The sequence below is a fragment of the Hemiscyllium ocellatum genome, chromosome 3, assembly GCF_020745735.1.
Source record: "Hemiscyllium ocellatum isolate sHemOce1 chromosome 3, sHemOce1.pat.X.cur, whole genome shotgun sequence".
Taxonomy (NCBI): domain Eukaryota; kingdom Metazoa; phylum Chordata; class Chondrichthyes; order Orectolobiformes; family Hemiscylliidae; genus Hemiscyllium; species Hemiscyllium ocellatum.
The window spans coordinates 86,228,113-86,247,814 of record NC_083403.1 but is presented as its reverse complement, the minus strand read 5'-3'; the positions used below and the strand labels follow the sequence as shown (position 1 = coordinate 86,247,814).

The 19,702-nt window shown below is 39.7% G+C and overlaps 1 protein-coding gene across 1 annotated transcript in view; it reads left to right on the top strand.

Moving 5' to 3' along the window:
• Positions 1-19,702, top strand: part of LOC132806709 (tyrosine-protein kinase Blk-like) — a 111,161-nt gene that overhangs the window by 27,000 nt on the left and 64,459 nt on the right. Inside the window, exons 2-3 of the mRNA XM_060821265.1 lie at positions 7,491-7,588; positions 12,917-12,959. Of these exons, the coding sequence (XP_060677248.1) occupies positions 7,491-7,588; positions 12,917-12,959 (141 nt within the window). The remainder of the gene's footprint in view (positions 1-7,490; positions 7,589-12,916; positions 12,960-19,702) is intronic.

Sequence of the window (19,702 nt, the reverse complement as noted above, 5' to 3'; positions counted from 1 at the left end):
TTTTTTCACTGAACCCGTTTTGAGCTTTGCATTAATGGGTTTACATCCCAAGGTGTTTGCTTTTAACAAACATTTGAGTTCTTTGATTTTTGGTATTGGCACTTCTGTAAAATTCCCTGCATGTTCCAATCATTAGTCGTAGAGTCATGTAGCACAAAAACAGGTCCTGCAGCCAGCCATGTCTATGCCAACCAACCAATACCAAACTTTACGAAGCCCATTTACCTGTGCTTGGTCCTGTTATGCCTTGGCATTTTAAATGCAGTATTTTGCTGCACTATTTAGATGGTGAAGGGTCTGTCAATGGTATGTTTATAATATGAAGAAAAATCAGATATGAATGTATGTATTTCACAGCACTAGACAAGAGAGAGTGAGACCTTTTCAGGTTAAAGCTAACGTGAATCGTGATGGAGCTAATGTGCTTATTTTTATTGGGTTTTTTTGTGGTTTAGAGAATAATTAAATAACCTTAAACAGATTCAATAGATAGGACATGATGGGGTAAATTATGTGTGATCTTGGAAAGAGCTAACTTGATGAGATGAATGTTTACTTCTTGACCAGGGTGATTTGTTTTCACGAGCCATTGCTTTCTTAAGAAGAAAGATTTCTAAGGATATTATTAGAATGAGCAACCTTTATTAAAAAAAGGTTGCCTGCTGAATGAAGACACCTTTAAGACATTCTTCATAACGTCCACTGAAGAGACACCATTTTCTGCTGTAAAATTGGATTTATCCAGATCAGAAACTATAATTCAAGTCCTCTTGTTTTCATATGAAACGTTGTGCCTGAAGTTTTACCTATTGTTCTCTTTTAGATACTGGTTGATTCAGTAAACATTTCTAGTATGTTCTACTTATGTTTTGGATGTATGGCACTCTGAATCCTTTTATTTACATTTTCTTGAAAATAAATTTCTCTTGAATCATTGTCCAACTGAAAGTTACTTCCCTAGACCCCACACAATGAGAAAACCAATCAACTAATTACAATTCAAAAATTAATCTAACAATGTTGTTTTTAGGAATTTTTGTTATCTGGTATTGTAAAAATGCAGTTACTTAAATGGAAAGTTTTTTTCTAGGAAGGGTAGGCAGTTCAAATACCATTGTAAAGAGCAAAGTGAGCTTTTTAAAGACACAAGTGCAGCATTTAAACAAAACAGGAAACCTGCCTTTAATATCAGTTTTCCAGCCAGCTTGTTTTATGATTTAAATTTGAACCAAGTAGTAATTTATTGAGACAAATGTCTCAGTAATGTGGTTTACTTAGATTTACAATGTGCTGTGAGAAAGCCACTTCACAACTGCAGGGTTTAAGGCATCATTACTAAGTAGGCTTACGGAAATTCAATCAAAGACCAGGAGGTATTTGAATCATTTTTTAAAATTGATATCACTTCTGAAAAAATACTCAGAGTTGATGTACTTTAAATGGTGAGATTTTTAGGTCAGTAGTTGGATTTTTACCACTATGGAAGAAAACCATTTTAGTGAAAGAAAGCAGTGAGGACTTTGTGACAAACACAAGGCACATTTCTGAATATAAGGAATTGTGAATTGAGTAAATTATTGAATTTCAAGGACTTGGTTCAGTTGAGAAGGCTGTTCATATTTTGATGATATGATCAATTTTCAGAAATACACAATTAATGACATCATTTGGATTAGGATATGTGAATCCTCTGTGCAGGCAATGCTGCTTTACCTTGTTGTTTATCAACTGAGTGAATGCTGTTTAGTTGGAATCAAAATGCCAAAAACAATTTAAAAAGTGTAGAAGTGAACAAATGTCTATACAATGATCTGTTTTTATGTGTAAATTTTAGAGTTTAAAAGGGAGAAATGCTGCGCAGAAGGTCTAGAGCCACACACCTCATAATTCTGAATTTGGAAATGGTCTGGGCAATTGGTATCTCAAAATTTAAATTGCATTGAATAAACAAATCAATAATACAATTGCCCATCTGATGTGAAATGTTTTCTCCCATTGTTTATTGTTTTAACTGTGTTGGTAAATACCTTGTTCAATATGATCTGTGATCATACTGGTACTGAAATCATATACCGCATTATTAATTTGTATGGCAGGCTGCATATCTTTTTGGTTTGACAACAATGACCTATTAGGGGAGAATAATACACTGCATAGTAACATCTTGGTTAAATGCTAACTTCACCCGCAATAAGCTAGCTATTTCACACTGCTACGATACACGATCAACACGGGTGGTATTCTCCTCTAACAGGATGCTGTTATCCTGGTATCTGCTGAAGAATTACATTAGCAACAAATTTAGATCATCAGTTGGTCTCACAGTATGGGCACACCAGCATATGCTAGATACTACTTATAATTACAGCCAGAGCCTTTTTTTTTGTGAACAGAAAAACATATCTTCATGTAAACAAAGCTTGAGGGACAGCCATTTGCTGGTATGTTCCTCATGGCAAATCGTTGATCAATCAGAGTATTGAATTTAAAATTAAACAATGACAGTTAACTGTTTCCTTAGTGCATTTTCCAAGGAAATGCCTCTGTCAAACACACTCCATTTGTCAATTAATCAGCACCTTCTTCCCATGCCACACAAATGGTTGTTCCCTTTGAGATTCCCTTGGTATTCTTAAGATTTTGTCCTGATGTGTGCAAAATGATAAGCTTGTCCATTTGTCTATTTGCATTACTCAAGTTATGTATGACCAAGTGAGTATAAACAGAAGTGCAGCAAACAGTGACATTATTATTGGTTATGTATCATATACTTTAACAAATGCTGTATTATGGACTTAGTTTTACTTTTATTTGGATGCATGGAGTGACATTTACTATTCAATGAATCTCCAAAAAAGCATATATATTTTAATCAATTTGGTGTCAAATGGTCATGCTTTTGGATAGAGAGCTGGTTGGCAGAAGGGAAGCAGAGTGTTGGAATAGATGTGTCCTTTTTAGAGTGGCAGGAAGTGGTGAGTGGGGTGCTGCAGGGCTCAGTGCTGGGACCCCAGCTGATCACAATATACATTAATGATTTGGACGAAGGAATTGAATGCAGTATCTCCTAATTTGCAGATGACACTAAGCTGGGTGGCAGCATGTGCTGTGAGGAGGATGATAAGAAGTTGCCGGGTGACTCGGACAGACTGGCTAGTGGGAAAATGCAATATAATGTGGATTAATATGAGGTTATCCACTTTGATCACAAAAACAGGAAGGCAGATTATTATCAATGGCAGCAGTTTAGGAAAAGATGCAACAAGACCTGGGTGTCATGGTAGAACAATTGCTGAAGGTTGGTTTGCAGGTGCAGCAGGTGGTGAAGAAAGTTAATGGCATACTGGCCTGCATAGTGAGAGGATTTGAGTATCAGAGTAAGGATGTCTTGCTGCAGTTATACAGGGCCTTGGAGAGGCCACATCTTGAGTAGTGTGGAAGGACATTCTTGCTGTTGAGGGAATTTAGCAAAGGTTCACCAGATCCATTTCCAGGATGGCAGGACTGACATATGAGGAAAGATTGGATTGACTGGACTTGTACTTGCTGGAATTTAGAAGAATGAGGAGGTATCTCATAGAAACATATAAAATCCTGATGGGACTGGACAGGCTAGATGTGGGAAGAATGTTCCCGATGTTGAGGAAGCCCACAACTAGGGGTCACAGTCTAAGAATAAACAGTAAGCCATTCGGGACTGAGATGAGGAAGTATTTCTTCACTCAGTTGTCAACCTGTGGAATTCTCTCCCACAGGAAGCTGGATGTGGCCATTGCAGCCAAAGGGATCAAGGGATATGGAGAGAAAGTGGGAATGGGTTACTGAGATCGCATTATCTACCATGATCATATTGAATGGTGGTATAGGCTCGAAGGGCTGAATGGCATCCTCCTGCATGTTTTCTATGTTTATAGTGCTCAAATCTGAATGAACTCAGAACTCTGATGAAGCAGATAGGTTTTTTTGTGTGAATTGTGCTCATTTTTAAATTGCAATAATTGCTGTTAAAACCAGGTGTGGAGGATTGAAAATCAGCTCCCCTCTTTTAAACACCCTTCAGTTTGCTTAAATAAAGATTTTTTTATGACTTTTAGCATGCATCATATTTAATTAAAAAGAAATTTGGTAGTTTTAAAATGAAGGAGTCAGTTGCAATGTTTTCTTTAGTGAAAGAAAGATAAATATTATTGCTTATTAATCCTGGAGCAACAATACAATACAACATCAAACATGCTTACAAACACAGGTATGAAGTTTAAAAAGAGGAGTGTCAGTATTAACTTGAGATTACAGTTGTTTAAATGATGACATATTCTCTGCAGTGGCAAAATTTCAAAGACAACTTTGAGTTCTCATTCAATGGATGTTTCTATTTACCAAGAGGCTGGGAGATAAACAGGGAGAGACAAAGAGAACAAACCTTCCACTTCTGATGTTGTAAATCTATCGTCTTTTTTTTCTGCTGTGCCCAAAAATAGTTCCCAAAATACCATTCCTGTGTGTATTCCTGTATCTGACTTCCTTGTTTCTTCCAACTGGATAAACAATAGGCTAGACTTACATTGCATTATGTGAACATTCAAGAAAGATGTGACTCAAACAAGAGATACACATCTAAGTGACTACATTTAGTTAATTTGATAAAATGTTAATTTCAATATAGGCTGATTCTTATTTATTGAGAGCTCCATGATGTTGCATTACCTGTGGACAGGTTATCATTACAGTCATTTTAAGTAAGTGTTTTTCACTTTTTTAAACCATCTTAGCCCATGAGAAGTCATATGTATTAAAATAAGATGATGAAAGTTGAAAACGTACAGTTCATTTTTAGCGCTATCATAGCATAAATTTAATATGAGACCAGGAGAGTATAATATGCTAATGAGTTTTGAGAAGATTTGTAGCTTAAATTGAGGTTCCGGATGGAGGTTTGCTCGCTGAGCTGGAAGGATTATTTTTCAGACGTTTCGTCGCCATACTAGGTAACGTCATCAGTGAGCCTCCGGATGAAGCACTGGCCTGCTTTTTATTATGTGTTTAGGTTTCTTTGGGTTGGTGATGTCAGTTCCTGTGGTGACATCATTTCCTGTTATTTTTCTCAGGAGGTGGTAAATGGGATCCAATTCAATGTGCTTGTTGTTAGAGTTCTGGTTGAAATGCCATGCTTCTAGGAATTCTCATCCTTGTTCTAGGATGGATGTGTTATCCCAGGTGAAGTGGTGTCCTTCCTTATCTGCATGTAAGGATAATGGTGAGAGTGGGTCATGTCTTTCTGTGGCTAGTTAATATTCATGTATCAAAATACCTTGCAAGAACTGTAACAAACACTACATTGGACAAACAGGCAGAAAACTAGCCACCAGGATACATGAACATCAACTAGCTACAAAGAGACATGACCCACTCTCACTAGTATCTTTACATCCAGATGAGGAAGACCATTCAATGTATGTTATTTCACTACAGCTGTTCTCAGGGGTATCAAAAGTTGACAAGCTGCCTGGCTTTGTGTCTGCACTCGACTGCAAGCTAGTGTCCCAAATGGATAGAAATTCAAGAATTCTATGTCAACTGTTAACATACATAAGATAATATATATGCATATCGTGTTGAAGAAATTATAAATTAATGAGATTTCTACAATGTCAGGAAGTCTGTGGGTGGAATCTTTCCAGGGCTGCGTGCCACCAATTTCTGATATATAAGTCATGGAAACTGGAAACTCTAGTTCACTACTTCTTCCTTTGGACCTCCATCTTGGACACATGGCATCAATGCCTCTTGGCATGTTTGGGCAGCAGCTACATGAATGTCGTATATACCAAAATTGGCATTCAACATGTTCCAGCCTCTTCTCAACCATCCACTTTGATCTACTTACAGTGTGCATCTGCACTTTAATGCTACACTTTAGAATGCATTAGCATCTCTTTGTAATGCTGCTGCAAGGACTCTTTGCACACGGGGCAGGTAGCCATCTCACCACCTGGATCAGACTGCATCTCAAGGCTGCTTGCTTGTGTTCTGAATGTTCACTCATTTTGCATCCACCTGAATACTCATGGCATCCCTGCATGAGCTTTTCCCCTCAGCCAAAGCTTTAAGGCTCGCAGTACTGCTACAGCATCTTGCATTTTAATCCACTGCATGTGTTACAACCAATTGGCCATGTCCTTAATCAAGTGTGGGGACACAGCCTCCAGTCAGGGTGTTCTGGAGCAGTGGGTCAAGGGGCTTGGGTGTAGTCAGGATGGTGACAGTCAGGGTGCCGATATCTCTTCATTTCAGGACAGTGGGGTCACGGTCAGCCCTCTGGGTCCAGTGCTGGGGAATCATGTAAACACACTTAGGAAGTTTTACAGATATAAGTTTGGTCATTCATTGTTCAAGGATGTCTGATTAAGTTGCTCAAAAAGGAGAAAGTGAGGACTGCAGATGCTGGAGATCAGAGCTGAAAAATGTATTGCTGGAAAAGCGCAGCAGGTCAGGCAGCATCCAAGGAGCAGGAGAATCGATGTTTTGGGCATAAGCTCTTCTTCAGGAATGAAGAAGGTGTGCCAAGCAGGCTAAGATAAAAGGTAGGGAGGAGGGACTTGGGGGAGGGGCATTGGGAATGCGATAGATGGAAGGAGGTTAAGGTGACGGTGATAGGCTGGAGAAGGGGTGGGGGCAAAGAGGTCGAGAAGAAGATTGCAGGTCAAGAAGGTGGTGCTGAGTCCGAGGGTTGGGACTGAGATAAGGTGGGGGGAGGAGAAATGAGAAAGCTGGAGAAATCTGCATTCATCCCTTGTGGTTGGAGGGTTCCTAGCGGAAGATGAGGCGCTCTTCCTCCAGGCGTCGTGTTGCGCTTCGCGTCGTCTGGCGATGGAGGAGGCGAAGGACCCCCAACCCCTCTCCGGCCTATCACGCTCACCTTAACCTCCTTCCACCTATCGCATTCCCAATGCCCCTCCCCCAAGTCCCTCCTCCCTACCTTTTATCTTAGCCTGCTTCGCACACCTTCCTTATTCCTGAAGAAGGGCTTATGCTCAAAACGTCGATTGTCCTGCTCCTTGGATGCTGCTTGACCTGCTGCGCTTTTCCAGCAACACATCTTTCAGCTACGTTGCTCAATAAGTTGGTCACAGTTAGGCTGGGAGTGCACTAAAAGTCAAGAAGAGTTAAGAAATGTCCAGTGCTGTGGAAGGGTAGTTGGGGAACTAAGCATGGGAACTGGAGGCAGATTCCTGGGATGCAGAGAGGATTACAATCATAAAAGGGGACGGGCAGCAAATCAGTAAATAATGGCAGTGAGAATAGAGCATGGGAGAGAAAAGGGTCATACAAGTAGGGGGTCATTAATGGTAGCATTAATAACTGCCATTTGGGTGAAGACATGATGGATGTTAGTTGCTGTGAGTTTTTAAGTTGTTGAAAAATGCATTTCTGGAGGACTTTAAGTTTGACAAAATTGAGATCAAGTTGATGTTCTGTTTCTTCTGTTTCAGAAAAAATGGGTTGTGCCACCAGCAGTGCACAGGGAAGGCATAGCTTTACCCTCAAGGACCAGACGAATCAGCTGCCCGGTGAAACTACGCTTCAGCAAGTGAGTAGAACTACAACATGCTCCACTTTTACTCAGACTTTTAAAGGAAAAACACAGAAGAGTTTAAATAATAGCAGAGAAATACTGAAAATGCACAATGGGTCATTTAACATCTAGAAAAAGAAGATGGATGAGTTACAGTGCTTTTCTTTTAATAACTCATGGGTCTGAGTATCACTGGCTGGACGGGCATTTATTGCTGAACCCTAGTTGCCGTCGAGAAAATGGTGGTGAGCCACCTCTTGAACCATTGGACTCCATTACTGTGGATTGACTCACAGTGCTGTTAGGGAGCGAATTCAGGATTTTGACCCAGTGACAGCAAAGGATTGGCGATATATTTCCAAGTCAAGGTGGTTAGTGGCTTGATGGGGAACTTGGATCTGGTGGTGTTCCCATGTATTTGGCTGCTCTTGTTCTTCTAGATGGAAGTAATTGTGGCTTTGGAAGATGCTGTCTGAAGATCGTTGGTAAATTTCTGCAGTGCATGTTGTAGATGGTACACACTACTGCTACTGAATGTTGGTAATGTTGGTGGATGTTTATGGATGTGATGGTGTCAAGCTTCTTGAGTTTGATGGGAGTTGCACTCATTCTGCAAATGGGGAGTATTCTATTCCAGTGTGTTGAAGATTTCTCTGTCCTAATAATTAACCGATCATTCCTCTAAGAACAGTGCATTGTGGTCCTGTATTTTCAGCATTTTTAATTTTTTTGAAACAATCTTTTGTTTTGTATTCATGTCATTTTATTTTCTATTTCTCTCATTACTACTTCAAATTAACAATGCATCAGCATGGCTAATATGATGATGTTCTGTTAGTATTAATAGGTGCCTACATTGGTTCAGAAATAGCATTCTTGCTTTGAGTTAGACAGTTGTGGATCCTAAACTTTACTTTGGCCTTTTGTATTCTGTCCACTGCAATTTTGAGAAAAGATTACATTATAACACAAACAAATAAATTTTTAAACTGAGGGCTACTGCCATACAGCCCATGCTGCTCTAGCAAAAAGGTCGGGCAGTTCATCAAGCATTCTGACCAATGCAGAGCTAGTAAGCTAACATTTGATGAATTGGTCAACATTTACTTCTCAATCAACATCTTACACAATAAATTAACTAGACATTGATCTTATTCTGGTTTATGTGATGTTGTGGCTTATGAGCCTGCCTGCAATACAAAATGATACTTCAAAAATGCTGCGATAGTTGTGAACAATACCTTGAGGGTGTAAGAGTACTACAGTATATGTAAATACAATTGATTTCATTTTGTTATAAACCAGCTATTGTATTGGAGGAAAGTAGACAGTAGTGTTCTCAAGGATCAGTGCCAGATCTTTTTTTTGTTTGATTTAGTAAAATTACGTGGATATTGGGACATAGTGTAAAATTTCAAAATTTGCAATAATTCCAAATTATTGTGTGGCAAATAGTGAGGATGTTAACATTCATAGAGCCATACTGCATGGAAACAGACCCTTTGGTCCAATCAGTCCATGTTGAACATAATCCCAACTAAACTAATCCCACCTGCTTGCTCCTGGTCCATATCCCTCCAAAAGTTTCTATTCATGTACCTATCCAAATGCTTTTTAAATGCTGTAACTGTACCCACATCCATGACTTCCTTAGGAAATTCATTGCACACACAAACTACCCTCTGTGTAAAAAAAGAAATGTCTCATGTATTTTTAAAAATTTTTCTCCACTCACCTTAAACATGTGCCCCATCCTGGGGAAAAGACAGTTACCATTGACTCCATCTATCCCCTTCATTATTTTATAAACTTCTATAAGTTCATCTCTCAACCTCGTATGCTCCAGTGAAAAAAAGCCTCAGCCTATCCAGCCTTTCTTTAAAGTTCAAGCCTTCCATACACGGTAACATCTTAGTAAATGTCTTCTGAACCCTCTTCAGCTTAATGATATCCTTCGTATAATTGGGCGACCAGAACTGGACACAGTATTCCAGAAGATGCCTCAACAATGTCCTATACAACCTCAACATGACTTTCCAATTTCTGTACTAAAAGGGCTGAGCAATGAAGGCAAGCATGCCAAACCCCCTTTTTAACTACTCTGTCTATATGTGACCCAAACTTCAAAGAATTGTGTACTTGAACCCCGAGGTACTTCTGTTCTACAACGCTATGTAAAGCTTTCCCATTAATTATATAAGCACTACCCTTGTTGTGGGTTTGTAGTCACATGTCGGCCAGATTCCCTTCCCTAAATAACGAGTGGAATCAAATATATATTTGTAACATTTAACAGTATTGCATGGCTGACATTAGACTAACTGTTTATTGTAGTTCAGATTTCACCATTTGCCATGGTGGGAATCAAGCTCATGTCCAAGGGTATTAGTCTGAAGTTCTGGATTCCTAGTGTAGGGATAATACCACACCTCCAATACGTTGACAAAAAAATTCACAAAAATAATTCATTATCACAGTTAAAAAAATTCTCACACCTGTTTTCATAATGCGTGTTTAGCCAAGAGCTCAAACTCATAAGTGAATTATTTTGAGGTTTTTGTTTTGACAAACAGATAAGTTAGACAACTGTTAATTTTGTTTGACTAACATCTTTAGGTTGTTGGAATAATTTTACTTTGTGGGCGGCATGGTGGCACAGTGGTTAGCACTGCTGCCTCACAGCGCCTGAGACCCGGGTTCAATTCCCGACTCAGGCAATTGACTGTGCGGAGTTTGCACGTTCTCCCCGTGTCTGCATGGGTTTCCTCCGGGTGCTCCGGTTTCCTCCCACAGTCCAAAGATGTGCGGGTCAGGTGAATTGGCCATGCTAAATTGCCCGTAGTGTTAGGTAAGGGGTAAATGTAAGGGTATGGGTGGGTTGCGCTTCGGCGGGTCGGTGTGGACTTGTTGGGCCGAAGGGCCTGTTTCCACACTGCAAGTAATCTAATCTAAAATATCTTGCATTTCTCCAGATTGAACTCCAAATGCCCCAGGCTCGAAACACTTTGCACCTTTTCGTGTTGTATGAATAAAGATTGAGACATTTTCTTTCCATTCAGTCACAGGACATGGGCTTTGTTGCCTGGGCCAGCATTTATGTTCCATCCTGAATTATATAGAGTCAACCACATTGCTGTGGGTTTGTAGTCACATGTCGGCCAGATTCCCTTCCCTAAATAACGAGTGGAATCAAATATATATTTGTAACATTTAACAGTATTGCATGGCTGACATTAGACTAACTGTTTATTGTAGTTCAGATTTCACCATTTGCCATGGTGGGAATCAAGCTCATGTCCAAGGGTATTAGTCTGAAGTTCTGGATTCCTAGTGTAGGGATAATACCACACCTCCAATACGTTGACAAAAAAATTCACAAAAATAATTCATTATCACAGTTAAAAAAATTCTCACACCTGTTTTCATAATGCGTGTTTAGCCAAGAGCTCAAACTCGTAAGTGAATTATTTTGAGGTTTTTGTTTTGACAAACAGATAAGTTAGACAACTGTTAATTTTGTTTGACTAACATCTTTAGGTTGTTGGAATAATTTTACTTTGTGATTTATTTGTAAGAAATTTATTTTAGACCTTCCCAAATTCTGCACCATCTTCTAAAAATGTGTGGGAGAATATACAATTTTCCTGTGACCCTCTGTTAGATCTCACTGCGGTAATGCGTTGAAAATAAAACTATTCTCAGAGCCATTACAAAAGTTGAAGACTGTAAAAAGTAGGCAGAATTCCCCAATTTTCCTGACTGTCAGACCAAGGTGTTGACAGAAAGCAAGGGCCAGGTTTCTGTGCTAAACAATAATTATTACTTTTAAAAGTAATGAGACTCTAGTAATAGGTCAACAATTATGAAAAATAATCACTCTGGCAGTTAAAACTCTAACCCCCCCTCCCCTCCCCCCCACTCATACACCTCCCCAACACAAGTACTTGCATAGAAATGCACATACAGGAAGAAAAATAGATGTTATGGGGAGAGGGAAAACGGTCTCTAATTAATGAAAAGTCACAGCTTACAGCAGCTGCTGAAGGGAAAATAAACTGTTTTTCTTTCTTCTTTAAGCAGCTTTTAGTTTTTACTGCAAATAACAGACACAGCTCCTAGGCTGGTAGAAATCCCGTTCATAGCCCCAACCTGTTCAGATACCTGAAAACCAATCACATAGTTGATGGCATGCGGAAGGCTTTTGTCAACAATAACTGACCACAATCCACATGTCAATCAGCTATCTGTTACTGGCTGAATTTCCATTTGTTCACACCTATGCTCCATTTGGTCTGTAATTTTGTCTACTAGAAGAACCAGCAGCTCTGTAAACAGTGCAGCTTGCTTCTTTTCAAAAACATATAGTTGTCCTTCAGCAACCCTTAGTTTTAAAAAGTTATTTTTGCATTTCAGTCCACAATCAAAAGTACAGAAAAATAAAAAGACATTTGCAAATGGGGATTCCAACCTCAGACAGAGTGCATGTGTGTTTGCATCTCAGCCCAATCTACACAAAGGCTACACAGAAATTAGACTGAGGTTGGGAAAACAGAAGAAATTTGTTTTTTCCTCCAAGAGAAAGAAAGAAGCCCTATGACCATTTTGTTTAATCTAGTGAAGATATTTGATCAGCATAAAATAGGGGCCCTCTTCTCTTCATTCTACATTACAAACATAGATTTTAGGAAATATCTTTTTTTGGATAAAATAGAAGATATTTTACCTTTTTTTAGGTGAACTGCCTAAACCCTCAATAAGTATTAGCCTTGGTCGCAATTTTGGCTTTGAATCAGCAGACTATAGGTTTCAGATGCTATCTGTGTCATTTGAACACAACACCAGCACAAGCTGTTTTCTCTGGTAAAATATGTCGTGGTGTTATTTTAAAAAGAGCATGGGACCTTTCTCCAGTGTGTTGACCAATATTTATTTCTCAACTAGCACACTTAAACAGATGATCTACTCATTATACTAGTGCTATTTGTAGGATGTTTTTGTGGAAAAAATGGCTGCTACATTTCCTGCATTAGAACAGTATGCTCATTACAAAAGTATTTCATTCACTGTAAAGTAATTTAGGATATCCTGAGGTTGTGAAAAGTGCTATACAAATGCAAATTCTTTTTCTTTTTTCCTTAGTACTAGATTAACTTTTGCCTGTCAGTGTTTTAGCATTAGATATAAGTTTGCACTACAATAACTGCCTGTAGGTTACTTTGCATTACCATTTTGTATCTGAAATACCAATTGTGCTCCTGGAGATTCTGGTTTATTTTGCTTTCTTTTAATATAAAATAATTTTACTGAGGACCTCTCCTATTAAACTAATTGCTTATTTTGCAGGTGCAGTTTAATAATCAGACTTCATTAATCGAACACTCTCAGGGTAAGATTGTTTTTCCTTTCTTTGTGCACTGGGTAGTTGAGGTTACTATTGAAGATAAAAATGGCAATGGGGATCCCACCCACTAATTTGAGAACTGGTGGGAATCCTACATTGCTTTCTCAGGGAAGCATAATTCAATTGTAAGGTAAACATTCTCTTAGACCCAAGGAATTATACAGTCATACAACTCAGTAACAGACCTTCGGCCCAACTCATCCATGCTGATTAGGGTTTCTTAACTGATCTCATCCCGTTTGCCTGCATTTGGCCCCTATCCTTCTGAACATTTCCAATCCACGTACTTATCTAGATGTCTTTTAAATTGTGCTAGCATCTACTACTTCCTCAGGCAGCTTGTGCCATATAATTACCACACTGGGTGTGAAAAAGTTGCCCCTCAGGTCCCTTTTAAATCTATCTCCTCTCATCTTAAACCTATGCTCTCTAGTTTTGGAATTCCCTATGCTGGGAAAAGACCTGGACTATTTGCCTCATCCATGCCCCTTATGATTTAATAAACCTTTATAAGTTCACCCCTCAGCCATGTATGCTCCATGGAAAGAAGTCCCAGCCTATCTCTCCTTAAAACTAAAACCATCCAGTTTCGGTAACATCTTCGTAAATCATTTTTATATCCTTTCCAGTTTAATAATACCCTTCTCAATAGCAGGGGAATCAGAATTGTATGTAGTACTCCAAATGTGGCCTTACCAATGTCTTATATTACTGTAACATGATGTCTGATCTCCTGTACTTAGTGCTCTGACTGATGAAGGCAAGTATGTTAAACATTGTCTTCATCCCCCTATCCATGACACCTCTTTCAAGGAACTATGTACCTGCACCCCTCGTCTGTCTGTTTGACAACACACCCTATGGCCCTACCTTTAACTGTGTAAGTCCTGCCCTGGTTTGTCTTTCCAAAATGTAACACCTCGTATCTATCTGAATTAAATTCCAACTGACATTCCTTGGCTCACTGGCCCAGTTGATCAAAATCCCATTGCACTCTTACAAACCATCTTTGCTGTCCACAATACCATGTCATCTGCAAAATTACTAACCGTGCCTCCTACATTCACATTCAAGTCATTTATTTAAATGATGAACAACAGTGGACTCATCACCAATCCTTGCAACACACTGCTGGTCACAGGCCTCCAGTTTGAATACCAGCACTCAACTACCAATCTCTGTCTCTTACCATCAACCATTCCAGCTCAGCACTGTCCCCATGACTTGTCCTACCTGCCTGTCTTCCTTTCCACCTATCCACTCCACCCTCCTCTCTGACCCATCACCTTCATCCCTACCCCCATTCACCCATTGTACTCTTTGCTACCTTCTCCCACCCTCCTCTCTAACCTATCACCTCCATCCCCACCCCCATTTACCTATTTTACTCTATGCTACTTTTCCCCCACCCCCACCCTCCTCTCATTTATCTCTCCACTCTGCAGGCACTCTGCCTCTATTCCTGATGAAGGGCTTTTGCCTGAAACGTCGATTTTCCTGCTCCTCGGATGCTGCCTGAACTGCTGTGCTTTTCCAGCACCACTCTAATCTAGAATCAGGTTTCCAGCATCTGCAGTCCTTGTTTTTACCTTCTTACCATCAAGCCAATGTTGTGTCCAATTGGCCAGCTCTCTATGGATTCCATATGATCTAACCTTACTAACCGGTCCACCATTTGGAACCTTTAAAAAGGCCTTGCCAAAGGTCATGCCGATAATGTCTATGGTTCTGCCTTCATTTATCTTGTTGGTCACCTCTTCAAAAAACTAAATCAAATTTGTGAGACATGATTTGCAATGCACAAAGCCATGCTGACTATCCCTAATCAGTCCTTGCCTTTCCAAATGCATGTAGGTCCTTTCTCTCAGCATCCCCTCCAACAATATACTTTCTAGTGGTGTTAGGCTCACCAATCTGTAGTTCCCTGGCTTTTCCTTGCAGCTTTTCTTAAATATTGCCACCCTTCAGTCTTCTACTACCTCACCCATGACTGTTGATAATACAAATATCTGTGCAAGGGGCCCTACAATTTCTTCTCTAGCTTCCTATAATGTCCTGGGATACATTTGATCAGGTCCAAGGGATTTATCTAACTTTATGCATTTTACGACCTCCAGAACCTACTAGTCTGATATGTGGACTCTATTCAAGATATCACTATTTGCTTCCATGGGTTCTCTCGCATCTGTATCTTTCTCCACAGTAAATACTATTCCATAGAATAGAATCCCTACTGTGTGGAAACAGGCTCTTTGGGCCAACAAGTCCACACCAACCCTCCGAAGAGTAACCTACCCAGAACTATTTCCCTACCCTATTATCCTATATTTACCCCTGATTAATGCACCTGATCTACACATCCCTGAACACTATGGGCAAATTAACATGGTCAATTCACCTAACCTGCACATCTTTGGATTGTGGAAGGAAGCCAGAGCACCAGGAGGAAACCCACGCAGACACGGAAAGAATGTGTAAACTCCACATAGACAGTCGCCTGTTACTCTTACCAATGTTACAAGTTACTCTTGTAGGATCTCAGCTATCTCCTGTGGTTCTACACATAGATGGCCTTGTTGTTCTTTAAGTGAACCTATTCACCCTCTAGTTACTCTTTTGCCATTAATATATTTTTAGAACTTCTTTGAATTCTTCTTAACTTTATTTGCCAAAACCTCATCATGTTGCCTTTTTACTCTCCTGATTGCTCTCAATTGTACTCCTATACTCCTTATTCTCCTCAAGGGATTCACTTCATCCCAGCTGCTTATAACTGATACAACTCCTTTTTCTTGACCAGAGCCTCAATATCTCTAGCCAGATAACATTCCCTACTCCTGCCAGCCTTGCGCTTCACACTGACAGGAACATGCTGGCTCTGAGAACTCTCATTATCCCGCTTTTGATAGCTGCCCACTTGCCAGGCATCCGTTTACCTGTCAACAGCCTCTTCCAAACAATTTTTGAAAGTTCCTGTCTATTATCATCAAAATTGCCCTTGCTCCAATTTATAACTATAAATGTGGACCACGCTTATCCTTTTCCATAAGAATTTTGAAACCAATTCACATATGGTCACTAGTGTCAAAGTCTTTCCTACTAACATCTTTTCTCCTGCCTTATTTTCCATGAGGTGGTTGAGTTTTTCCCTTTGTCTAGTAGGATCATCTACATGATGATTGAGAAGGTTTTCTTGAACACACTTAACAAATTCCTCCCCATCCCAGCCCTGAACACAATAGCAGTCCCAGTCTATTTTCTGAGAAAATTAAGATCCCCTACCTTACAACCCTATTATTCTCATAGCCATCTGTGATCTCCCTGCATAGTTGCTCCTTAATTTCCCACTGACTGTCAGTCCCATCAAAGTGATCACCCACTTCTTATTTCTCAGTTCTACCCATATAGCTTCACTGGATGATCTCCCAGGAATATACTGTCTAAGTACTGCTGCCATGTTTTCCACAATCAAAAAAAACCACTTCCCTTCTTCTCTTGCAACCCCCCCCCCCCCAATCCTTTCTATAGCAGCTATCCTTCGGAACATTGAGCTGCCAATTCTCTCCCTCAATTATGTTTCTGCAATAGCTATAATATCCCTGTCCCATATTCCCTGAGTTCATCTGCCTTACCTGTTAGGCCTCTTGCATTGAAATAAGTACAATTTAATTCATCAGTCTTCTCTCATTCCTTGCCATGCACTTAACAGTCAACTGCACCTTTAACAACTAGTGGATTGAGGGAAAAAGAAAGCTCTTACCTTACCATTTCCTTGTTGCTGTTCGCCCTCCTCAACAAAGCCTGGTAATCCCCTCGGCCCGCTCCTGGATATAACCAGCAGTATTTTGACCATAAAGCAGCCACTTGCACAAATGGCCAGAACAAGACACAGCAATGTCTCCCTCTCCTACTTGCTTAAACTTGTACACGTAGCTCAACTTCCAGCATTTATTCCCTTTTGCTGGTCATAATCTTCACTCATGGTATGGTTTCACATTAGATTTATTTCCTAGTAGAATAGAGCACCTAAGAGCTGCTGGGAAACCAGCTCTCCATTATCAGCTTTGCAACCTGGTGTGATGGCCATTGCCAGTAAGGCACTGGAAACTTCACCAGGAATTATTGCAAGATGCTTGGAAATAGATGTGAGGACAGTGTGTGGGTTGTGGGTGTTAGCTGATCTGGAATTTCACCCAATATTTATGAAACTTGTGCTCCTTGCAAATATTATTGCATTATGATTACAGCTATGTTAAGTTTATCATTGGAAAATTATCTGCTAATATTGTCCTTCAAATATTGTCTTTCAAATGTACAAAACACTGATTCGTAATTTAATATATTTCCATCTGTCTTATATAAGGTGGAATTGTAAAATTCAGCTACTGCAAAAAGTCGCTGAAAATGTGTTGCTGGAAAAGCACAGCAGGTCAGGCAGCATCCAAGGAACAGGAGAATCGACGTTTCGGACATAAGCCCTTCTTCAGCCCTTCTTTCGGGTTTATGCCCGAAACGTCGAATCTCCTGTTCCTTGGATGCTGCCTGACCTGCTGTGCTTTTCCAGCAACACATTTTCAGCTCTGATCTCCAGCATCTGCAGTCCTCACTTTCTCCTACTGAAAAAAGTCAATGAGATTAGCAAAGTCAGTCATGCAGACTGGAAAACTGATGTGAAATGCATGACTAGCTTCTTTTAGATGCTGCAGTGGTTTGGGAATCTGCACCATGACATAAATCATCACAATTTTGCTGGATTGCTTTTGATGATGTTGGAAACATAATGTTTTACTTTAAGGCATAATTTAATGGTTCTATCTCATAGATAACATCAAATGTTTTTTAATGTTATGCCAATAATTTCCTGCGATTGGACTAGCCAAATTTCATTTGTTTTAAGATAATGTTGTTTGGTGATAGCAGGACAGTGTGAAGATATTGATCATAATCAGTAAATACTTTAAATTAATCCTGATGTCATGGTCAGCAATCACTGCCAATCCAGAAAAAAATGAAAACAAATTAAAACAAATACTCTTTGTATCATTAAGTATTGCTGTGATAGTCATTAAACTATTTTATAGGAAGCACTCCAAACAAACTTATTGCTTCAGGATTCTTGGACGCATTTATTCAGTTCAGTACCCTGAATCGTAGTAATTCCCTGCCTTTTAATTGCAAGGAATACTATTGTTTGGTGATTTATGTGTAAGTAATATTAACATTGATGATTGGTTATGTGCCTTGGTTATCTTACATTTACAATCTTGTACAATTTTTTTAAAAAATCATCCTGTTCAGAAGTGTTATAATTCTGGAGCAGCTGGGTCATGAAGTTAGGTTTTCACAAGAGCTCTCTTGCAATCTTGGGTGTCTCAAAAAGCGAAGGGTTAGGTGTAATCTGAGCACTGCGAGCTCTCCCTGATCATTCTTTCCCAATTTCACATTTATTTTTTCTCCTTCTTTTGTTTGTCTGCAATGATCTTTATAAAAATAGCAACATGCATTTAAATTATTATATCCTACTTGGTGCATCCTATTCTAAGTGTGGAGATATGCAAGTGTGGGTCCTGCACCTCTGACTCCATTAATTTCCATGGGGTCAGGACAAAGTCCTTGCTCTCTGTATCAATGACAGCTGACCATTGAGGTTGTATATAAGGTGCTTGCTGTTAGTGAAGCCAACAAAAACAGAAACCGCACATCAGTTCTGGCAGAATCTGTACAGAGAAATCAGGGTTAATGTTTCAGGTCAGAATTAGACACAAACCATTAACTCTGATTTCTCTTCATAGATGCTGCCAGATGTTGAGCTTTTCCAGCAATATCCATTTTTGTTTCTAATTTCCAGCACACAGTTCTTTCAGTTTTTGTTAGTGCAGTTGATCTGTCCAAAGGTTAATGTGCAAACGAAAGGGTGCTGAAAACTGCTCCCGGTGGCTTACTTTGTCAGTGAAGTAGAAGTGACATCTGCAACCTGATTTCAAGGACTTCTTTAGAGGCTTTCTGCATAATTTCAGCCAGGAGAACTTCACCAAGGCTCCTGAGACAGCACCTTCCAAGTCTACGACGACTACTTTGGATCTAGAAGCACAAGAGCGACAAATACATTACATCATGATGAGCAAAGTCCCTTCCAAACCACTGACCACCCTACCTGGGAAATACATTGCCATTGTTTCACTGTCACTGGATCAAAATCCTGGAATTCCCTCCCCAATATCACTGTGGGTGTTCCTACAGCAAATGGTCTGTAGTTGTTCAAGAAGGCAGCCCATCACCACCTTCTCAATGCCACTATGCATGGGAAATAAATGCTGGCCAAGCAAACACAGTCCATATCCCTGATCGAATAAAATAATTTTCAGATCCAATGTTCAACAGTTTGATATGCATCTGGTGTATCAGCTATCACTGCTGACTCCACTACCTGACAGGCTGAGCTCACTTATCTTGGCTTTTATCCTTTACAAACCCAAATAGAACATGGTCACAAGCAGATGGAACTTAATGTAGGAAGATATAAGGTTGCCTGGTTTCATAGGAAGAATACAAAAGCAGAATATTATTTAAATAGAGACGATATTGCAGTACAGAGGGATCAGGTTATCCCTGAACATACATCACCAAAACATCAGCACGTAGATAGAGCAAGCAATTAGGAAATGGAATGTTGGTCTTTATCACAAGGGGATGGAGAATAAAAGTTGGAAGTCTTGCTACAGCTGTGC